The following is a 22077-nucleotide window of genomic DNA, read 5'->3' on the forward strand; positions in this document are numbered from 1 at the left end:
TTATTTCCCTGCACCAGGAATGGAATGTGACACAGCTGACCTTTGAATATGATTCCGAGCCCTTTGGAAAGGAGAGGGATGCTGCCATTATGAAACTGGCAAAAATCGCTGGGGTGGAAGTGATTGTACAAATCTCGCATACTCTGTATGACGTTGACAGGTAAATTTCCTTTTAACATGAAAATCCACTCTTCGGATCAATAAGATTATTACTTCATCCAGACCCTCTCATCTTAGGTCCCGGGTGTTTGAACTCAGTCATGAATGCTCTCAATATCTCAGTGTCCCTGTCCTGGACAATTGAACATTTCAAAAGTTCACTGCACTGCAGAGAGGCACACGGAGCAGCTGGTAGAGCTGTGGCCTCACAGCGGCAGAGATCCGGGTTCGATCCCGATCTCAGGTGCTCTCTGTACGGAGTTTGCACATTTTCCCGGTGACCACGTGATTTTTCTCCAGGTGCTCCGGTTCCCTCCCACACCCCAAAAACGCGCGGGTATGGGGGTTAATAGGCCCTCTGTAAATTGCCCCTAGTACGTAGGGAGTGGATGCGAACGAGGGATAACATAGAACTAGCATGAACGGGTGATCAATGGACTTGATGGGCTGAAGGGCCTGTTACCATGCTGTATCTCACAACTAAATAAACCAAACAAAGGAAATTTCTCCTCATCTCTCGCATAAATGACTACCCTATGATCCAGAAACGCGTGACCCTTGTTTTAGATTCTCAAACAGCATCAAAATATGGTTCAAATATTGAACAAGATACAATGAAATAAACATCATGCTGCCGTCAGGAAGAATTTTTTTTTTACACAGAGTCTTTTATTGAAAGCAGATTGTTCTTTCTAAATTTAAAAACTCTCAAACGCACACAGTGACAGAGATTAGAACATCAGCACTAAGTTGTCACACCCCTTTGTGATTACATAACGACACGTTTGGTTCCATGTAGGTATATTTTTGTGTCTGTGTTGCAGTCAAAATAGTAGTATTTTGCCACCTACTGGTAGAGCTATACGGCAGAAGGTCACACTGCGGTGCACGTGAAGTATCAACCAGTTTCATCAGCCCTCTCAAGTCACGCCACAACACATGTGCTCAATAAAGTGAATCATCTGTTTAATGTTAAATCATTTTGGACAGGAAATGTGTTCGGTAACACGGATTTTTCCAGAACGAGATTTTTTTTTTCTCAGAGAACCTTAATACCTTTTATTAATAAAAACAAATTTAGTGTAAAAGAGCTGGTTCTCTGTGTCACCATCATTGCTTTGCATTTGTTTAAGGAATTAAGGATTATGAGGTTAGTGCAGGAAAATGGCAGATGGAAAATCAGCCATGATCTTATTAAATGGCAGAGCAGGCTCCTTCATTTTCTTGTGCTATTACTTCAGAATTTGTTAATCATAGAGTCATACAGCACGGAAAAAGGCCCTTCAGCCCAACTTGTCCATGCCCACCAAATGCCCCATTTGCTCGCATTTGGTCCATATCTCTCTAAACCTTTCTTTTCAATGTACTTGTACAAGTGTCTTTTGAATGTTGTTGTTCTATCTGCCGCAACCACCTCCTCTGGCAGATTATTCCATAAACCCACCCAGCACAATCTCAATGGAAAAACTTCCCATCCACGGAGGTCTGGCTTTCCTGCAGAGGTTTGAACTGTCCTGAAACACTCCATGACCTTGGGGTAAGAAGGGAGAGATAGATCGACCATAATTGAATGGTGGAGTTGATTTGATGGGCCGAATTCACTAATTCGACTCCTTTTCCTTGTGATCGCATGACTGTCTTCTGGTGGGGGCATGGCGGAGGGGGGGGCAACATGGCAGATGATGCAGCTGCCAGCTTCAGCCTGGGCCAGAGTTGGAATCTCAGGAACTCCAGAGAAAGTCAAGGAAGAACGTCAGAGGCACAGGTACCAAGTCAGAAGCGCCGTACAAATATTCTTCTTCCCACCTCTGCAATGGCCTGTTTCCACACTGCATCATTCTATGACTAAAAAGTGAAGAAGAAAAATGCATGTAGATAAGTACAGCATTTTTGAAAGAGGAGTGAAATGTAAAGGCAGAGAGAGGTTTATGGGTGGAAAGGAACATAGGAAAGGAGTGGGGAGAGTGGGCTTGGACAGATGGGTGAAGGAAAATAGTCACAAAGTGCTGGAGTAACTCAGTGGGTCAGGCAGCATCTACGGAGAATATGAATAGGTGACGTTCCACAGAATGCTGGTGTAACTCAAGTCAATGGAAATTTTTCAGGAGGAGATTGATAGATTCTTGATTGATACGGGTGTCAGAGGTAATGGGGAGAAGGCAGGAGAATGTGCTTGAGAGGGAAAAGATAGTCATAGAGTTATGCAGTGTGGAAAAAGGCCCTTCGACCCAGCATGTCCCATCTGCACTAGTCCCACCTGCCCACGTTTGATCCATATCCAAGATGGCGGACTGCGGGGGTGATGCGCCGTTGTGTATGGCCGCTCCTCCTGCTGTCCGTCCTTTCACCCTTATTTATTTTTATTTTTAGTCCTGTTCATATCAGGTGTTTATTGGAGGTCTTCTTTTATGTGGTGGGTTGGGGAGGGGAAGGGGGAAATTATTTTTAACCCCAGTCCTACCTGGTCGGAGATGCGGTTTTTCTCCGAACCGCATCTTCGTCCTCTCTGTGCGGCCTAGTCGAACTGGAGCAGCGCTGAGCGGCGTTTCCTGCGGGGACTGCAGCTTCGACAGCGGTGTAGATGCTGGGACATCTACAAGGAATGTTGCGATGTCCTTACCGGGTCGCCTTGCGGTAATCTCCGGGGCACTGTGACCGTCGACAGCACCGCGGAGCCTGGGATCCGATCGCCATCGCCAGTGTCGGGGGTTCGGCCGGCGCGGCCTGTGAACTTTGGTCGTTGCAGTCTTCGGGGGGGAAGCGGCCGCTTCAGTCCAGGCCGCTGATGGATGTTCACCGACGCTCGATGGTCCAGCTTCACGGCAAGAGGGCCTGAAGACACCGGGCTGCTCTGAGGAGGCCAGATATAGGCCCCGACCTCGGGTGGACTATCCAGGGGGATGAATCTGGATATTTTTGGTGCCTTCCCTCACAGTGAATACAATATGCTGTGGGGGGACTCACCATGTTGATTTCTATAACTGCAACTGTTTCCTGTGTCTTTTTTCTTCCAGCACTCTTTTTTCTCTTTTTGATTTGTATGAATTTATTGCATTGATCTGTTCAATTAATTTAATCAATCTCTGTAAAGCACTTTGGTTCAAATACTGGTTTTGTTGAAAAGTGCTATATAAATAAATATTATTATTATTATTATTATTATTATATCCCTCCAAACCTGTCCTATCCATGTACCTGTCTAACTGTTTCTTAAATGTTGCGATAGTCCCTGCCTCAACTACCTCCTCTGGCAGCTTGTTCCATACACCTACCACCCTTTGTGTGAAAAGAATACCCCACAGATTCCTATTTTGCCCTTCACCTTAAACTTATGTCCTCTGCTCCTCGATTCACTTACTCTGGGCACCTCTATTAGATCATCTCTCATCCTCCAATTGTTTGATATTACTTGATATTGTTTAATATTATTCATATGGAGGAGAAAATATAATAGCTCTAAAACCTACCTTAATTTTGCAATCTCACTAAAGATGGCGTCCCCCGGAGGTGGCCCCCCCCCATTCAATCAGCCTGAAGAAGGACCCCGATCCAAAAACATCACCTATCCATGTTGTCCAGAGATGCTGCCTGACCCGCTGAGTTACTCCAGCACTTTGTGTCCTTTTTGTGTAAACCACCATCTGCAGCTACTTGTTTCTAATCTAGTCTCCATTTAAATCTCTTCATCTAATTTGAGGAGGAGATTCACCAGGATTTTATCTGGATTGGAGCATGATAGTTATACGAAGAGACTCGATAGTCTGAGTTTGTTTTAGGGCTGAGGCTGAGGAAAATGCCTGAAAGAGGTATATAAAGTGTTACTGGAGATTGTCAGGGTAGATAGTGAAAAGCTTTTTTTTTTTGTCTCATGGTGGTGGTATCAAAGACAAGAGGACATTGGTTTAGGTGAGATGCAGGAGACTTGGATGGGACATCAGGGGGAATGTTCTTCACACAGAGGGTGTTTGGTGTATGGAATACACTGCCTGATGAGGCAATGGTGGCAGATGCTCTTGTGAGAACATGTGAGAACAAGTACCTCAACTCCAAGGCACTGAACAGGTGTCAACGGGGAGAAGGCAGGAAAATGGGATTAGGAGGCGGAGAACAGCTATGATAGAAACATAGAAAATAGGTGCATGAGTAGGCCATATGGCCCTTTGAGCCTGCACCACCATTCAATATGATCATGGCTGATCATCCAACTCGGTATCCTGTACCTGCCTTCTCTCCATACCCCCTGATCCCTTTAGCCACAAGGGCCACATCTAACTCCCTCTTAAATATAGCCAATGAACTGGCCTCAACTACCTTCTGTGGCAGAGAATTCCACAGATTCACCACTCTCTGTGTAAAGAGAGTGCTGAATGATTGAATGGTGGAGCAGATTCGGTGGGCCGAATGGCCTAATTCCATTCCTATAACTTGTGAAAGCTAAGGACCTTTAGTTTATATTTAGTTTAGTATAGAGATACAGCGCCGAAACAGGCCCTTCGACCCCACCGGGTCCGTGCTGACCAGCGATCCCTGCACATTAACACCATCCTACACCCACGAGGGACAATTTTTACGTACACCAAGCCAATTAACGTACAAACCTGTATGTCTTTGGAGTGTGGGAGGAGACCGAAGATCTCGGAGAAAACCCACGCAGGTCACGGGGAGAACGTACAAACTCTGTACGTACATCACCCTTAGTCGGGATCAAACCCGGGTCTCCTGTGCTGCATTCGCTGTAAGGCAGCAACTCTACCACTGAGCCACCGTGACCTCAATAGGATTAGTGTAGCTAGGTTCATCAGGCAGCCAAAGGCCCTCTCTCTGTGCTGGATGACCCTATGACACTGATTCTTTCTTCCTTTAAGTTACTTCCCCCTCTCTTGGCTGTCTGTCCCAGAATTTACTTGTGCTGCCAGAGTCAATTTTCATTACGAAGCATTTTGCAATATGCAACCTGATCTTCTACATTCATGATGCCAAACACATCCACATTGTTATTATTGGTATGGAAGCAAAGGCACCTTGACTCGTAGTGCATGCGACGAGTTATTAAAAATGTCCCTGTAATTATTTTCAGAATAATCAAGGCAAACGGTAATCACTCCCCACTCACATACAAACGGTTCTGTGCAATCATCAGAAAGCTAAAGTTACCCAAAGCTCCTGTCAATACGGTGACATTGGACCAGATGGAAAAATGCACACAAAATATGCAAGAAAGCCAGGAAGAGCAGTATGGAGTACCGTCACTGGAAGAACTTGGTAAATACTGATCATCACAACTCTCCACTTTGCCTGACTAAATGTGTTGCAGAACCTGTCTTCTTGCTGTTACATAACATGTGAAATGTTTTTAAATTTGCAACATAAAAACATAGAAAATAGGTGCATTGCTAAGTGGGAAAGAGATCCTCTATTAATTACATAGGTTTGTATGATGTTTCCAGGTTACATAGAAACATAGAAAATAGGTGCAGGAGTAGGCCATTTGGCCCTTCGAGCTAGCATCGCCATTCAATGGCTGATCATCTAAAATCAGTGCCCCGTTCCTGCTTTTTCCCCCATATCCCTTGATTCCTTGATTCCTTTAAGCCTAAGCTAAATCTTGGCGGAACCACCGCCCAATGTCATGAGCAGTTAAGATGCAATGACTCGGGAGTCAAGAGTGTTTTATTGTCATACGTCACAAAACGGAACAATGAAATTCTTACTTGCAGCAGCAGAACAGATATATAAACATAGCACTCTATAAAATCCTAAACTCTAAAAAGATCAGTATATATCTATATATAGACTTGGGAGCATTATTTTTGACTGCTCCATTATGTATTCTCACTCACTCACTCACTCACACTCACTCCAGAACCTTAACGTTACAGTTTTCACGCTCTGATGCTTTCGTCCCGATTGCAGAAATGAAATGAGAATGTGGCCAGGGTGGTGTGGGTTCCTGATGATGCTGGCTGCTTTTGAGGCAGAGACTCTTGTAGATCTCTTCGATGGTGGGGAGGTTAGTACCCGTGATGGACTGGGAAGTGTTCACCACTTTTTGCTGCCTTCTTCATTCCTGGGCGTTCAAGTTGCTGAACCAGGCCATGATATGGTCGTCCACCCCAAACTCCCGACCACTACCACCTGAAGGTGGCATGGTGGTGTAGCGGTAGAGCTGCTGCCTTACAGCACCAGAGACCTGGGTTTGATTCTGACTACAGGTGCTTGTCTGTACTGAGTTTGTACGTTCTCCCCGTGACGTGCGTGGGTTTTCTCCGCGATCACTGGTTTCCTCCCACATGCCAAAGACATCCAGGTTTGTAGTTTCTCCTGCAATTTTGTGTACCTTGTAGGTTAAATGGCTTGGTGTAAATGTAAAATTGTGCTTGGTGTGTGTAAGATAGGGTTAATGTGCGGGGATCGCTGGTCAGTGCGTACTTGGTGGGCCGTAGGGCCGGTTTCCGCGCTGTTTCTCAAAACTATACTAAACTAAACGACAGGGGCAGTGGTCTATTCTCTCTGCACCCTGACTGCACTTTACCCTTCAACCAACATGGATTAACGAGTTATTCATTTCCTCTTTTGCCGGCTGGGTCGCCTGGGCGAGGGTGGCTGATGTTGTGAGACCTGAAACACCCGATGACCCCAGGTCACATCACTGAGGATGCATCCCGGCGCATCTAGAAGATGTATCACTCACACTTTTGTGACCTTGTCAGAGGTGTTTGTATAATTGACAGGGAGAGGCTCTAGGATATGATGGACGGACTCCCCTGGATGAACTTGGTTTATACTCTCTAGAATTTGGGAGATTGAGAGGGGATCTTATAGAAACTTACAAAATTCTTAAGGGGTTGGACAGGCTAGATGCAGGAAGATTGTTCCCGATGTTGGGGAAGTCCAGGACAAGGGGGTCACAGCTTGGGGATAAGGGGGAAATCCTTTAGAACCGAGATGAGGAGAACTTTTTTCACACAGAGAGTGGTGAATCTCTGGAACTCTCTGCCACAGAGGGTAGTTGAGGCCAGTTCATTGGCTATATTTAAGAGGGAGTTAGATGTGGCCCTTGTGGCCAAGGGGATCAGAGGGTATGGAGAGAAGGCAGGTACGGGATACTGAGTTGGATGATCAGCCATGATCATATTAAATGGCGGTGCAGGCTCGAAGGGCCGAATGGCCTACTCCTGCACCTAATTTCTATGTTTCTATGTTTCTATGATGGGGTTAATGTAAAATACTTCCTAAATTCAAGTTCATCAAGCAATTTGAGAAATGTATTAATAATTGGAAAGCAAAATACTGTCAGTACTGGTAACCTGAATTAAAATCTGTGAAATGTATTATCTGTGCTACAGAAATGCTGACATTAGATTGTGTTACTATTGGAAGTATGTTCACATCTACTGCTGTTAAATAATGGTATTAATTTTATTCCCTTCCTTTCTTTTCGCAATCTCTCCCAACACTTCTTGTTTTATTCACTCTCGTTATTGCCTTTGCACATGCAGTGGCATAGCGAGAATAAACGAAGGAAATATGAATCAAGTAGTACAATTTTAAAGGGGTGAAGCAACAGAACTGTGGATCAATCTACTCAAATCTTAGAAAATGGCAGAAAATTTTCAGAAGGACATTTAAAAAAGCTATGAATTCTTGATTCTACGAAACGTGTACAAAAGCGAGAAAGTTATACTCAATAGTTAGGGTAGCACAGTGGCGCAGCGGTAGAGCTGCTACCTTACAGCGCCAGAGACCCGGGTTCGATCCTGACTATGGGTGCTGTCTGTACAGAATTTGTACGTTCTCCTTGTGACCACATGGGTTTTCTCTGGGAGTTCCGGTTTCTTTCCACACTCCCAATATATACAGGTTTGTAGATTAATTGGCTTGGGTAAAATTGTAAATTGTCTCTAGTGTGCAGGATAGTGTTAATGTACGGGGTGATCGCTGGTCGGCGCGGACCTGGTGGGCCAATGGGCCTGTTTCCAGGCTGTATCTCTGAAGTCTAATAGTCTCATTAGATCTTGAGCAAAACACAAAGTGTTGTAGTAACTCGGGAGGTCAGGCAGCAACCGTGGGGGAAATGGATCGGCAACCATTCGGGTCAAGACCCTTCATCAGTTCTGACTGAAACGTCACCTGTCCATTCCCTCCACAGATGCTGCATGACCCATTGAATTCCTCTGGCCTTTGTTTTGCTCAAGATTCCAGCATCTCCATTTTACTTGCTAGACCTTTGCTGGAACATTATGGTCATTTCTGAACATCACATTGGGAAAAGCCTTGGAAATGGAGCTCAAATTTAATCAGAATCAATTTATTGGCCAAGTATATACACATACAAGGAATTTGACGTGTTTTGCTCGTACATAATAAAAATATAATGTACAGCAGGCGCTAATAAAAACCCATTATAACTAAAAAATAAAATAATAAAGTGCATGAGTAAAAAGAGGCAGCTTTGCACATGTAGATATCTAAAGTGCTCTTGGAGAGTTCATAAGTGTTTGGCTTACAAGCCAGAATGTAGTGGTATTTTAACTATCATTTTACTGGTTTTACTGGCACTTCTTCACCAGTGAGAAGTTCTCTTGGGAATTTAGGTTAAGAGGAAAGTTTAGACAAATGTAAGAGAAAATTTGATCATGGGCTTTAAAGTACGAGTGGATTTCACAGAGTAAATGAAGTAAAACTCTTTAAGGCGACAGAAGAGACAGTAACCAGAAGACATATATTTAGGGTAACAGGTAAAATAACCAGAGGTGAGATGAGGGGAGCGGTTCTCTTAACACAGTGACTTGTTGTGATTTGGAAAGCACTGCCTGAAAGGAGGGGTTTAGTAGATTCAGTTGTAATATTCAACATGAAATTGGGTAAATATTTGAAAGAAAAAAATGGACCGTAATACTTTGCAAGAGCGGGGAGTGGAATCATTAGGATGAATCTGCCAAAGATTCAACACAATGTGCTCCTGACATACTGAATCATTCTATGATTCAACCAGATCAGGTAGAATAACAACATTTAAAATACACTTGGACAAGTACATGGTTTAGAGGGATATGCACCATGCACGGGACAAATGGGACGACTTTGAAAGGGGCATCTTGGTTGGACTAGATGAGTTGAGCCGAAGGGCTTGTTTCCGTGCTGTAAGACTCTTAAGTTGTTCAGTTGGAAGAGAAGAAAGGCCAAACATAGATTCCTGCCTGGCTTTATGGCTCAGTTGGAAGAGGGCTCGGGAATACAGGAAAAATGCTTAGCTCAACATGAAATTAAAAATTTGCCGTGCTGTTTTCCAGGATTTGATACAAGTGAACTGGGTTGCGCTGTGTGGCAGGGAGGCGAGACAAAAGCTTTGGCTTGGCTACACAAACACTTTGAAGGAAAGGTACTTTAAAATGCCTCCATCTGTATCTGCCGTTGTTAAATATCTATCTACTTATCTGTATATCTGCCTATCAATCTATTTATTAATTATCCATGAGATTGTTCTTTCCAATTTCAAAAGAAACTTCCTTGCTCAGCTAATTTTGCCATCTTTAATCTAGATTATTTTAATTGAGCATAATATTTTTTTGATTATTCCCTTACAAATCATCTTTGGGGCATTTTTACTACATTGTAGATTATGTACAAGTTGCTACTCTGGTTACTAACTTAACCAGGCAAATAGTGTTAATCATGTATTGCCACAAGGATATATTTTTTCAATAAGCGCGAGTTCGGTATTCGGACTGCACATGCCAAGGTCATAGGTCACTCGCGATAAACACTCTCAGCAATTGTGCTGCTGCATGTATGCAGATCTGAGTTTCATCCGTAGTCAGGATTGAACCGGGTCTCCGGCGTTGCAAGCGCTGTTGAATTGCTACTGGACCGTCCCCATCCCCTCCAGAGTGTCCCATCTCTGTCCGGGAGCGGCCGGAGATGCCCGGGATGACCCTGGACTGACGGGAAACCGGCCCGGAGCAGTGGCAGCCCAGGCTTACAGCGGAGAAGAAGCGCTAACTCCAGCTCAACTCTGCCTATCCCGCCAGGTTAACTGACAGCCTTGGACTGATGGAACACCGGCCTGGAGCAGTGGAGTTAACGCTTCTTCTCCGCGCTGGCTGTAAGCCTGGGCTGCCACGGCTCCGGGCCCATGTCCCATCAGTCCAGGGTCATCCTGGACATCTCCAGCCGCCCCCAGACAGAGATGGGTCTCTCGGGAGGGGACGGCGATGGTCCAGTAGCAATTCAACAGCACTTGCAACGCCGGAGACCCGGGTTCGATCCTGACTACGGATGAAACGCAAGTCTGTATACAAGCAGCAGCACAGATGCTGAGAATGTTTATCGTGAGTGACCTTTGACAAATCCCATAATTCCTTGCGTTTTTCGGAATACCGAACTCGCTTATATATTGTACTGACACATGGTTCAAGATATGTGCTATAGAAGTTCAGATAGAAATATTACCAGAATGCAGACTGAATTCTGAATGATATACAAATGTTACCAATACTGTATTCCAATGTCCCATTAAAGAAGAATAAAAATAACACCAAATTATTCATTGATATTTAAAACATAACAACTTTATCTCTATTAACTGTAATTGTCCCATTGGATTCTACTTTCTCAGATTCCTGTATTATAACATAAAATGATTCATCGATATATCAAAACTGATAATAACAACTTTATCTCTATTAACTGTAATTTTCCCAATGGGCTATATCTTCTCTCAGACTCCTGTATTTTAAATTCAAAAATACCACGGATAAATAATTCAGTGTAAAATTAATGTGGTATAGACATAGAGCATTCCAAAAACTGGGCACATTTGATCCTCAAGCTTGGTTTGAGTATCCTTCAAGAGGTGTTCAGAATGGTTTTATTTCAGAGTGCTTTTAAAAGTAAATTCAAGTTGATCCCTGACACATTAACTTAAGGGCGGCACAATGGTGCAGCTGGTAGAGTTGCTGCCTCACAGCCGGTGGTGGACTGGCTAGGGTGTCAGCTTGCCCGATGGCAAGTGGGCCCCTGATGAAGTGATAGCAAGTGATGGCAAGTGGGCCCCTGTTAAATAATAGCATTGTAGTTGTGGGTGGGTCCCCTTTGTCTCCTGGCAACCAATACTTTTAGGTCCAGTCCACTGCTCACAGCACCAGAGACCCGGGTACAATCCTGACCTCTGATGCTGTCTGTGTGAAGTCTGACTGCGTGGTTTTCCTCACATGTTCCAAACGTATATGCGTCTGTAGATTAATTGACTACCAAATTGCCCCTTGTGTTTATATGAATGGTGGAATAGGCAGGAATTGATGAGAACGTGGGGAGAATTAAAACTGGGATTTATATAAAGTTAGTGTAAATGGATGGTTGATGGTCAACACTGGCATGGTGGGCTGAAGGGCCTGCTCAGCACATTATGCCTCTAGGACTCGGTGTAATTGATGCCATTTTGCATAGTTAAGTATGTTCTCTTCCAAAGATGGTCTCTTCTTATTTTTAAAGGCTTGTACTGCTAGTTACGAAAGTTCAAATTTGAACCCAGACTCCTTGATGTCGAGCTCAACAGGATTGTGTCCTTATCTCTGCTTAGGATGCCTATCATGTCGAAAGTTTTATTACACGTTACTGGAGTTTTATAGGATGGTAAGGATGAGTGCACTTCTGCCGAGCTCTTGAAATACATGTTTGAACACACGTGAATTGTTATGCTTGTTTCTGTTTTCCAATGTTGAACCGATTGACTATTTTCTGAATGGGGAACTTGTAATTTTGGTTATTTTTGTGCCCGCTTCATTGATACACTATTGTGGTTCCCAGCTCTCTCCTTGCCACTCATTGCAATAAAGTTAGTAATTCAATAGGGAGGTGTCATATTATCACATATGAGTGCCACTTATTTGACAATCTGGTTTGTTAGAACATTGAACATAGACCAGTATAGCACAGGAATGGGCCCTTTGGCCCACAACATTTGTGCTGAACATGATGCCAGTTTAAACTGATCCATATCCCTCTATTCCCTGTGATTCCTTGTGCCTATCTTAAAGCCTCTTAAACGCCACTATTGTATCTGCCTCCACCATCACCCCTGATAGTTTATTTCAGCCCCCCCACCACTTTCTGTGTCAAGGAGCTGCCCCGCACCTCTCCATTAAAGTACCCCCCTCTCACTGTACCCTCTAGCATTGGACATTTCCATCCTGGGCAAAGGTTCTCCCTACAATGTCCTGGTCAATACACTACAAGTAAGATTCTTGAACATTTAAACAACGGAGAATGACTGTATATATCCCCTGGTCTCTATTTTTGATGTAATGTCTTCTCAGAGCTTTTTGAAATGTTTGACAGATGTAATAGTTTTCTATCTAATGCCAACCAGTTGTTATATGGAGAAATTGGATGGGTTGAGTTTATTCTAACTGGAATGCAGAAGGATGAGGTTTGACCTTATGAACATTTACAAAATTATGAACAGGATAGATAGCATCTAGAAACAAAGGGCACATGTTTAAGGTGAGAAGGGATACGTTTAAAGGAGAATTGAGTATTGGTGAATATTTTAGGTTTGTTTATTATCACGTGTACCGAGCCTCAGTGAAAAGCTTTTGTTACGTGCTAACCAGTCAGCGGAAAGACTATGCATGATTACAATCGAGCCATCCACAGTGTACAGTTACATTTTAAAAGGAATAACCTTTAGTGCAAGTTAAAGGCCAACTAAAGATAGTCTATGTGTCTCCAATAAGGTATTTAGTAGCTCAGGACTGCTCTCTAGTTGTTGATAGGATGGCTCAGTTGCCTAAAAGGAGTTGCCAGAGGAGGAGGCAGATACAGTATTTAGTAAAACGTTTAAAAGACATTTGGACAAATACTTTTATTAGGAAAGGAATAGTGGGATATGTGGGAAAATAGAATCAGATTAAATTAGCATCATATCTTTCTGTGGTGTGCAATACTATGATTCTATGATACTTTATGATCATTAGTTTTTAATGTTGATGGCTATCAAGAAAGTGTTAACTATTCTGTATTTCATAATGCTACATTTTGTTTGGATAAAGGATCACAACAAATCACCTCTTCCTCTATATGGGGAGCTCCTTCGGCGGGAGTTCTTCTACACTGCAGCAACAAATAACCCACGCTTTGACAGAATGGAGGGAAACCCTGTTTGCGTGCAGATTCCGTGGGACAAGAACCAACAAGCCCTCGCGAAGTGGGCGGACGGACAAACGGGATTCCCCTGGATCGATGCAATCATGAAACAACTACGGCAAGAGGGTTGGATTCACCATCTCGCCAGGCGAGCAGTCGGCTGCTTCCTGACAAGAAGTGATCTCTGGATTAGTTGGGAAGAAGGCATGAAGGTGAATATTTTAAATGTAATGGTGAATGCAAGTTTCCGTCCAAGCTAGTTCTTTCACTGTCCAAGCAGGTGCTGGAGTCACTCAGCAGGTCGGGCAGCATCTCTGGAGGAAAAGGATGGGTGATGTTTCGGGTCGGAACCTTACTTCAGACTGAAGGTAGAGGGGAGGGAACTGAGATAAATCAGCTTTCATACCGCTGGTTTGTAAGTTCCCCAAGCAAAATATGAGGTGTTGTTCCTCCAATTTGCGTGTGGACTCACTCTATCAGTAAAGTAGTCCCAAGACAGAAAGGTTAGTACGGGAATGGGAAGGGGAGTTAAAATATTTGGCAACTGGGAGATCGCTTAGGCCAAGGTGGACTGAGCATAAGTGATCAGCGAAACACTTGGTTGAACTTCTGTTTTTGTCCTTCACTAAACCCAGAATTGAGCCCATCCGAATGAATCGGAGATGGAAATTGCCTATCCCTGATCTGATCCCAGCTCACAAATGTTTAATTACATTTTACTCTCTTTAGGTTTTTAATGAGTTGCTTCTCGATGCTGACTTCAGCGTGAGTGCTGGCTGGTGGATGTGGCTGTCGTGCAGTGCCTTCTTCCAGAGGTTCCTTCCATGTTATTGCCCTGTTGCATTTGGGAGAAGGACTGATCCGAATGGCGACTATGTCAGGTGAGGCTTATGTGTTACTGTGGAAGATTTCTTCCAATCAAAGCTGCACCTTTCTGTTATTTGTTTTGGGGATGAATTCACAGCATAAAAATAGGAGGAGCATAATAAAACATTCGTTGTCAGGGTCTATTGCTAAGTAGGAAAGAGATCCTCCATTAATTACATAGGTTTGTAGGACATTTCCAGGTTACATAGAAACATAGAAAATAGGTGCAAGAGTACGCCATTTGGCCCTTTGAGTCAGCACCGCCATTCAATATGATCATCCTAAATGAGTACCCCGTTCCTGCTTTCTCCCCATATGCCTTGATTCCGTTAGCCCTCAGAGCTATATCTAATCTCTCTTGAATATATCTAGTGATTTAGCTTCTACTGCTTTCTGTGGCAGAGAATTCCAGATTCACAACTCTGTGGGTGAAAAAGTTTTTCATCATCTCAGTCCTAAATGACCTACTCCTTAATCTTAAACTGTGACCCTTGGTTCTGGACTTCCCCAACATGGGGAACATTTTTCCTGTATCTAGCCTGTCCAATCCCTTAAGAATTGTATATGTTTTTATGTTCCCCTCTCATCCTTGTACATTCCGGTGAATATTAGCCCTTTCGATCCATTATGACAGGGTTCTGATGCTAACAATTGTTCGAAACCCAAACTGCAAGTCAGAAATGAACAAAATTTGGGCGGGAGAGAGGATCACAGACGTAGCAGTGACAGGAGACCCAGCCGGTCTCACAGGCCCAGGAAGTGAGTGAGTGAGTCGACCTTTTCCCTCAACTGGACCTTCCCATGCAAACCAGGTTCCTGGGTTCCATTAAAGCCCTGTCCCACGGTATGAGTTTATTCCAAGAGCTCTCCCGAGTTTAAAAAAAATCAAGTAAGCATGGAGAATAAACCTAGCGGGTACGTCGGAGCTCGGGGGCGTCTCTTAGCGCTAACAGCAGGTACTCGGGAAGACTCGCTAACGGCAGGTAAGCACGGGAAGACTCGTGAAGATTTTTCAACATGGGATGAAAAATGTCCACGAGAGCCCCGAGTACCGATGAATGGCCATTACCGTAAATCTCCGAGTTCGAATCAGGGCAAACTCGGGAGAACACTTGGAATGAACTCGTACCGTGGGACAGGGCTTTCTGCCTAAAAAACAATCCATATCAGTCTTGGAAAATACACTTCAACTGAGAATCAATAACCCTCGTATGTGGAGAATCGCATGGATTCAAAAACATCTGAGTGAAGAGATTCAGGGTACAGCTTCATCTCCTCTGTTATCATACTTCTGAATGGTCCTTCCACAAGCTAGGGTACAGTCCAGATTTTCCGACCTTGTTCATTATGCACATTGGCCTTTTTCTCTGGAACCATTAAGCTATAATGCTGAGAAACTATATTCTGCACTCAGGTTGGTATTTTTTTCTCTTTGTTCTATCTAGTTTATCACTTCATTGCATTCATGTACAGTGCTGCTGTATCTGAAGGTGGACACAAAATGCTGGAGATTTGTGTCTATCTTTGGTTTAAACCAGCATCTGCGTTTCTTTGTTAATTTATTATTGTAATATCCGATTGGATAGCACACAAACAAAAGTTATTCATTATATCTCGGTACACCTGACAATAATAAACCTAAAATATAGAAACAATGAACTGCTGGTGCTGGTTTACAAAAAAAGACACAAAATGCTGGAGTAACGCAACTGGTCAGGAAGCATCCCTGGAGAACATGGATAGGTGAAGTTTTGGGTCGTGACCTTCTGCAGAAACCTGGTCAGAACTAAACAATAAACTGCTTATTCCATGACCCCTCTGATCCAGGACTCCCCCCTCCCACCACACCTTCCCCCTTCCTTGCCCCCCCTCCCCGCCCACTACCCAAAGAAATTGCCAGGATGGTGTTTACTTGACTCTTATTTTTGAGTACGTTGAATTTGTAGCTGGACAATTCATTACTGTTGGGGTTAAGTAGAAGCAGAAGGATGTAACGAGTGACTGTATCTGTTTTTTCTTTGCTTTCTGGACGTAGGCAATATCTACCAATCCTAAGAGGATATCCTACGAAGTATATCCACGATCCATGGAATGCTCCTGTTGAGATTCAGGAAGCTGCGAAGTGCATCATAGGTGTTGATTACCCCAGACCAATGGTCAATCACATTGAAGCAATTCGACTGAACACTGAACGAATGAAGCAGATTTATCTACAATTGTCTCATGATAAGGGACTCTGTAAGTTGCAGCCCCAAAAATGAGCTTGTTATGGTATTATAAGGACAGTTTTATGTTGCTCCTCTCGATGCAGTACTTGTCTTGAATAACTATGACTTGTCTATGGTTGATGTGGGCCAATAAATTTCTACATGGAACTTTTAGTTTTAAGAAAAAATATTTGTTGTCAATTGAGAGGTGGCACAGTGGCTCAGCAAGTAGATCTGCCTCGCAGTCAGAAACCCGCGTCTGACCTCGGGTGCTATCTGTGTGGAGTTTGCACGTACTCCTTATGATGATGTGGGTTTCCACAGAGAGCTTCATTTTCCTCCCACATCGCAAAGATGTGCTCGTTTGGTAGTTTAGTTGCATTTAAATTGCCCCTGGAGCGTAGGTGAGTGATTAATAGTGGTGGTGTTGATAGAAATGTGACTAAGGCCTTTGTTTAGTGTAAGGTACACCCATACCAAAGTAACTTGCACTTATCATTAAGGTAAAGCTCTGTCAGATTTTTAGTCTCAGAGGTGCCTGCACTGTTATTGTTTCCATCCACATTCATGCTGGCTGCACCTGCATTGCAGTTCCACAGCATCCCAATCATAACACAGCCGTCATCCGCCTGGTGAGAATAAGAACCTAATCACGATTAGATCAAATGTTCTTGAGCCTGTTCCAGGCCGATCTAATTTTGGTCTTGGCTAAGTTTCGATCTTGGAAGACAAACTCTAAAGTATTTTGTAAACCCGTTTTATTTTGAGGAAGGGGTTATTGTCTTTTCAGCAGACCATCATCAGTGCATGCACAGGACGGTCAGGTTAACTCACATCTGTCAAAGAGATCGGCCATTAGACAGATCATTAAACAGGCCCTTCAGCCCAACATGCCCACACCGACCATCTACACTAGTCACATCTTCCTGCGTTTGGCCCACATCTCTCTGAACCCATCCTATCTATGTACATGTCTAAATGCTTCTTAAATGTACTACCTCCTTCAACAGCTCATTCCATACACCCACCACCCTTTGCATAAAAAAAAGTTACCCCTCCAGTTCCTATTAAATGGAAGCAGTGGTAGAGTTGCTGCCTTACAGCACCAGAGATCCAGTTTGACTACGGGTGTAGACTGCATGGAGTTTGTACGTTCTCCCCGTGACCTGCGTGCGTTTTCTCCGAGATCTTCGGTTTCCTCCCACATCCAAAAGACGTACAAGTTTGTAGGTTAATTTGCTTCAGTAACATTGTAATTGTCCCTAGTGTGTGGAGGATAGTGTTTGAGTGCGGGATTGCTGGTCGCGCAGTTGGTGGGCCAAAGGGCCTGTTTCCTGAACTAAACTCTACTGTCAGCTTGGCACGTTCAGCAACCATTGTCAAATGGTTCACAATGGCCATAAAGATGAGGTAAAAAGCAAGTTGCTGGCAGGTCAGATATCTATCTGGATTCAATTCTCTCTGGCTCATTTGTCTGATAACACTTCAATAAACGTGGGAGATTCTTACTGAATTCTTATGCAGTGATAACCTACTTGTGACTTTTTAAATACTTGGAGATTTAGTTACATTCTCTCTTTTTACAGTAACTTCTGATGAATTCTGATTATTGTTGGTTTTGGACCTGAACACAAGAACCATCATTTTCACAAGGCAATGCAGCAATCTCTATAGAACTAGCCTTAAACAAAGACACACCTATTCTCTCAGTTTAATGTAAAATATCTCATGGCATCATTTTAATGAAGATTAGGTGAGTTCGTCCTGATGTGCTCAACTTTTATTTATGGAACATAGAACAATACAGCACAAGAACAGGCCCTTCGGCCCACAATGGCCGTGCTGAACATTTATTCAACCAACATTTCAAAGACAAATCATTATCATATTGCTAACTATGAGAGCTTGTTATATGCAAATTGATTGTTGCATTATCTGTGCAATGACTGATATAGAGAATTCAACATGCATTTCATTGACAGTAAAGTGTTTCAAAGCATTTTAGTTTCGTTTTTTTTAGTTTAGAGATATAGCGCGGACACAGGCCCTTCGGCCCAGCGAGTCCACACCGACAAGTGATCCCCGCACATTAACACTATCCTAGACACACTAGTGACAATGTAACATTTATACCAAACCAATTAACCTACAAACCCATATGCCTTCAAAGTGTGAGAGGAAACCGAAGATCTCAGAGAAAACCTACACAGGGAAAAAGTACAAACTCCGTACAGACAGCACTCATAATCGGGATCGAACCCGGGTTTCTGGTGCTGTAAGGCATCAACTCTACCACTGTGCCGCTGGTGCTTCTAAAAGGATCTTTCCTATCACTGTAGATATGAAAGTTTTTCCTGGTAGAGAAGCCTGCGAGATCCAAGTATGTACCATATTGTTTTATATACATTATTTTGTAATGTGTTGCTTACACGACTTTCTATTCCTGTTCAGGTTTACCGGTTATGGCTCTCTCCCTTACCGACAACCAGGAATCGTCCATTGCAAAATCTGATGGACATGGCAAGGAAACTGGTAAAAACATGCAGACATGTGAACTCTAATGGAGTCGAGGGGTGTGGGAAGGGCATGGAGAAATGATGTTAAAGTCATGATTGGATAATTTGTGATTCTTAGCACATAGAATAGTGCAGCACAGGAACTGGCCCTTCAGCCCACTTGATGCCATGTTAAACTAATCTCTGCTTGCATGTGATTTATATTTCTCATATTCATGTGGCAATCTAAACCCTACTATCATACCTGCCTACACCATCATCCCTGGCAATTCATTCCAAGCAGGCACCACTCTCTATAAAGAAACTTGCCCTGTAAATCTCCAATAAACTTTCCCTCTCCCCCTTACACCCATGTCCTCCAGTCCTCGATACATCTCCCCTTGCAAAAGTTCTGATTGTCTATCCTATCTATGCTTCTCATAACTTTACACATCTCTGTCAGGTTTCTCCTCAGTATCTGACATTTCAGCGAAAACAATCCATGTTTAACGTCTACTTATAGCTTATACCTTCTAATACAGGCAGCATTCTGGTAAACTACACGCTCTCCAAAGCCTCCAAATCCTTCCTATAATGGGGTGAGCAGAAATGGAGCAGACTTAAGGGTCTGTCCCACCAGCATGCGATTGCATGCGTCTAGCACGACCAAACGTGGTGGCTTGAGCCATAGGGCCTCGCGGAGCCGTCTGGAGTTGTGCGGGGCTGGTCCCGACATCATACTCACCAATCAGCTGGGCAGGAGGCAGCCGACTGAATTTGGACGTCGCACGGCGCCAGGCAGCGACGTCATTGCGCAAAGCCACGCGCTAGGCTACGCCGTCAAGATGCTGCGTACTGCATCGAGACGGTGCTGTGTACGGTCTCAATGTGGCTGCGGGCCGACAGGCCGTTGCCACGAGGAATTTTTGGACAGTGTCAGTTTTTTGGAGCCCCGCGTGATGTCAGGACCAACCCCGCACAACTACATACGGCTCCGGCGATCAAAGTGGGTACGGCCCCGCGAAGCCGTACGGCTCAAGCGACCACGTTAGGTCACGCTCGCCGCATGCAGTCGCATGCTGGTAGGACAGGCCCTTTAGGAAGCTAATCGCCCCACTCCTCTTTCAAACGTTCTAATGTAAACTTGTATGTGACAATCTTACAATAGAAAGAAATACTGTTGGGCAATATGTTGTACAAAACGTTAAATGGAGCATAAATTGAGAATGGGAAACAATTAAAAAAATTAAAAACACACGTGCAAACACTCTGGAAAACAAACATCACATAATAAGCACACACTACAACCTACGTAAATACACATCCCAACCCTCTCAGGACTGAAAGGGAGCGAATAATCCAAACAAAACCTGTTCCATAGTCATGCTCCTTCTATCAAAGGTAGATGTGTGCAAATTGGTTGTGCGTTGCGTTTAACAGCGATTATCGCCAGTTCAACATGTCCATGTTGCCAAGTGCTTCATTAACACTAATAATAAAGTGCTTTGGAACACTCTGAAAGCACCAGTCCTATCCCTATGGAAATTATATTCCCAGGGTCAATATCATTAGCAACTTACCCTGCTTGGCAACCAGAGCATGCTGAGATGTGAAGAAGAACAAAATCAAACAAAGAATTCTCATCTGAGAGGTCTCATTTACCAACCTAATTTGTTTCTAGAATAATTAATGGCATATTTACACTGCAGCTACAGTAATCTGTTTAAAGTCACCATCTGGATTAATGCTTCCAGTTGAGTTGCACCATGTTATATCATTTTGCTATGATTGGAATCTCAATGCTTTACAAAAACTACGGACATAGACAGACCCCCTCCCTTCAAATTAACGTATATGTTCATGAACAATATACGTTAGGTGCACATTACCTAAAGATTTCAATCATTTTGAGCAGTTCTTTTCCAAAAGAAATTCACTCCAAATGATTTGCGCATTCTTAACCCATTTGATTCCCGCTGGTATGCTCTCTAAATCTTGGTTTGAGAGTCTGATGGATTTGTATAGTGTTCTCATATTCATTCAGTATAGGACTATCTGCTCAAGACTTTACTGCAGAATTGAGCGAGTGAAAATGTCGGTACTTATTTTGCAGCTGCTGTTTTAACTTAAAATGCAGCAAAGCAAAAATCTTAATGCTAGACATCAATTTTCCATAATGGGATCATTATTTAATAGTTAAATCCACCTTAAAAAATGATAAAATATTTTTGCCGTGGTAAAAATAATGACTATGCATCTTTGCCATGTTTAGTATTTGTAATTTATTAAGATGCAATTAAGATGACATTTTATTAAGATGTCTATACTTTCATCCAACATCTCCACTTGCCCAGCGTTTGTATATAACTTTCCTCTAGGTTCTTGCTCAGCGAATCATGACAAGACTCCTAATGTATTTGGAAAACGAGGCAAGCCAGAAAATGCTGAAAATAGAGAAGAAATCAAACAAATAAAGATCCCTCGACTGCAAGCTCCTGAGGATGTTAGCAGGATTAAAGCTGAGCCAATGGTAAATGAAGCTGTTAAATTTTCAGCAAAACAATAGGAAAATGTCTTGTAAAAATGTACAAAATCTTAAAAATTCTTAGTAATCACCCCTAAATTACTTACCTCATTCACCCAGAATAAAGTTTATTTTATTTATTAGAATTTTCTGCTGTGGCCATCAGCAGCAAAGCCAGCATTTGCTGTCCATCCATGATTAAACCTGAGAGGTGTTGGCAAGCTGCCTACCTGAACTGCAGCAGTACTTCTGGTGAAGATACTTCTACTGGGGTAGATTTAGATCCTGCAACAATGAAGGATTGACAGTATTATTTCCGTCAGTCTTGAAGAGTGACTCGGAGAAGCAGCTCCAGATAGATAGATAGATAGATAGATATAATTTAATTGCCACACAACCAAGGTCGGTGGAATTTGGGTTGCCAGCAGCGGTACAGTAATAAAGAACACACAACCACAATAAAAATTTTACACAAACATCCACCACAGCATTCATCACTGTGGTGGAAGGCACAGAACTTGGCCAGTCCTCCTCCATTTTCCCCCGTGGTCGGGACCTCCACCCTCCCCAGCCGTTGCTGCGGGCGTCCAGATGGTAAGGGACAAAGTCAAAGTCAAGGTGAGTCCAGGATCGGTTCTTCCCAACCAGAGACCGCGGCTTCAGGCTGGTGTAGGCCGCA

The 22077-nt window shown here is 43.3% G+C and overlaps 1 protein-coding gene across 1 annotated transcript in view; it reads left to right on the forward strand.

Moving 5' to 3' along the window:
- The window catches only part of LOC129705606 (cryptochrome-2-like), a 29349-nt gene that overhangs the window by 3446 nt on the left and 3826 nt on the right, over nucleotides 1–22077 (forward strand). The window contains exons 3-11 of the mRNA XM_055649227.1: nucleotides 18–160; nucleotides 5237–5421; nucleotides 9453–9541; nucleotides 11653–11793; nucleotides 13212–13517; nucleotides 14035–14186; nucleotides 16208–16410; nucleotides 18831–18911; nucleotides 21253–21404. Of these exons, the coding sequence (XP_055505202.1) occupies nucleotides 18–160; nucleotides 5237–5421; nucleotides 9453–9541; nucleotides 11653–11793; nucleotides 13212–13517; nucleotides 14035–14186; nucleotides 16208–16410; nucleotides 18831–18911; nucleotides 21253–21404 (1452 nt within the window). The remainder of the gene's footprint in view (nucleotides 1–17; nucleotides 161–5236; nucleotides 5422–9452; nucleotides 9542–11652; nucleotides 11794–13211; nucleotides 13518–14034; nucleotides 14187–16207; nucleotides 16411–18830; nucleotides 18912–21252; nucleotides 21405–22077) is intronic.

This window comes from Leucoraja erinacea, chromosome 18 (genome assembly GCF_028641065.1).
Source record: "Leucoraja erinacea ecotype New England chromosome 18, Leri_hhj_1, whole genome shotgun sequence".
Classification (NCBI taxonomy): domain Eukaryota; kingdom Metazoa; phylum Chordata; class Chondrichthyes; order Rajiformes; family Rajidae; genus Leucoraja; species Leucoraja erinaceus.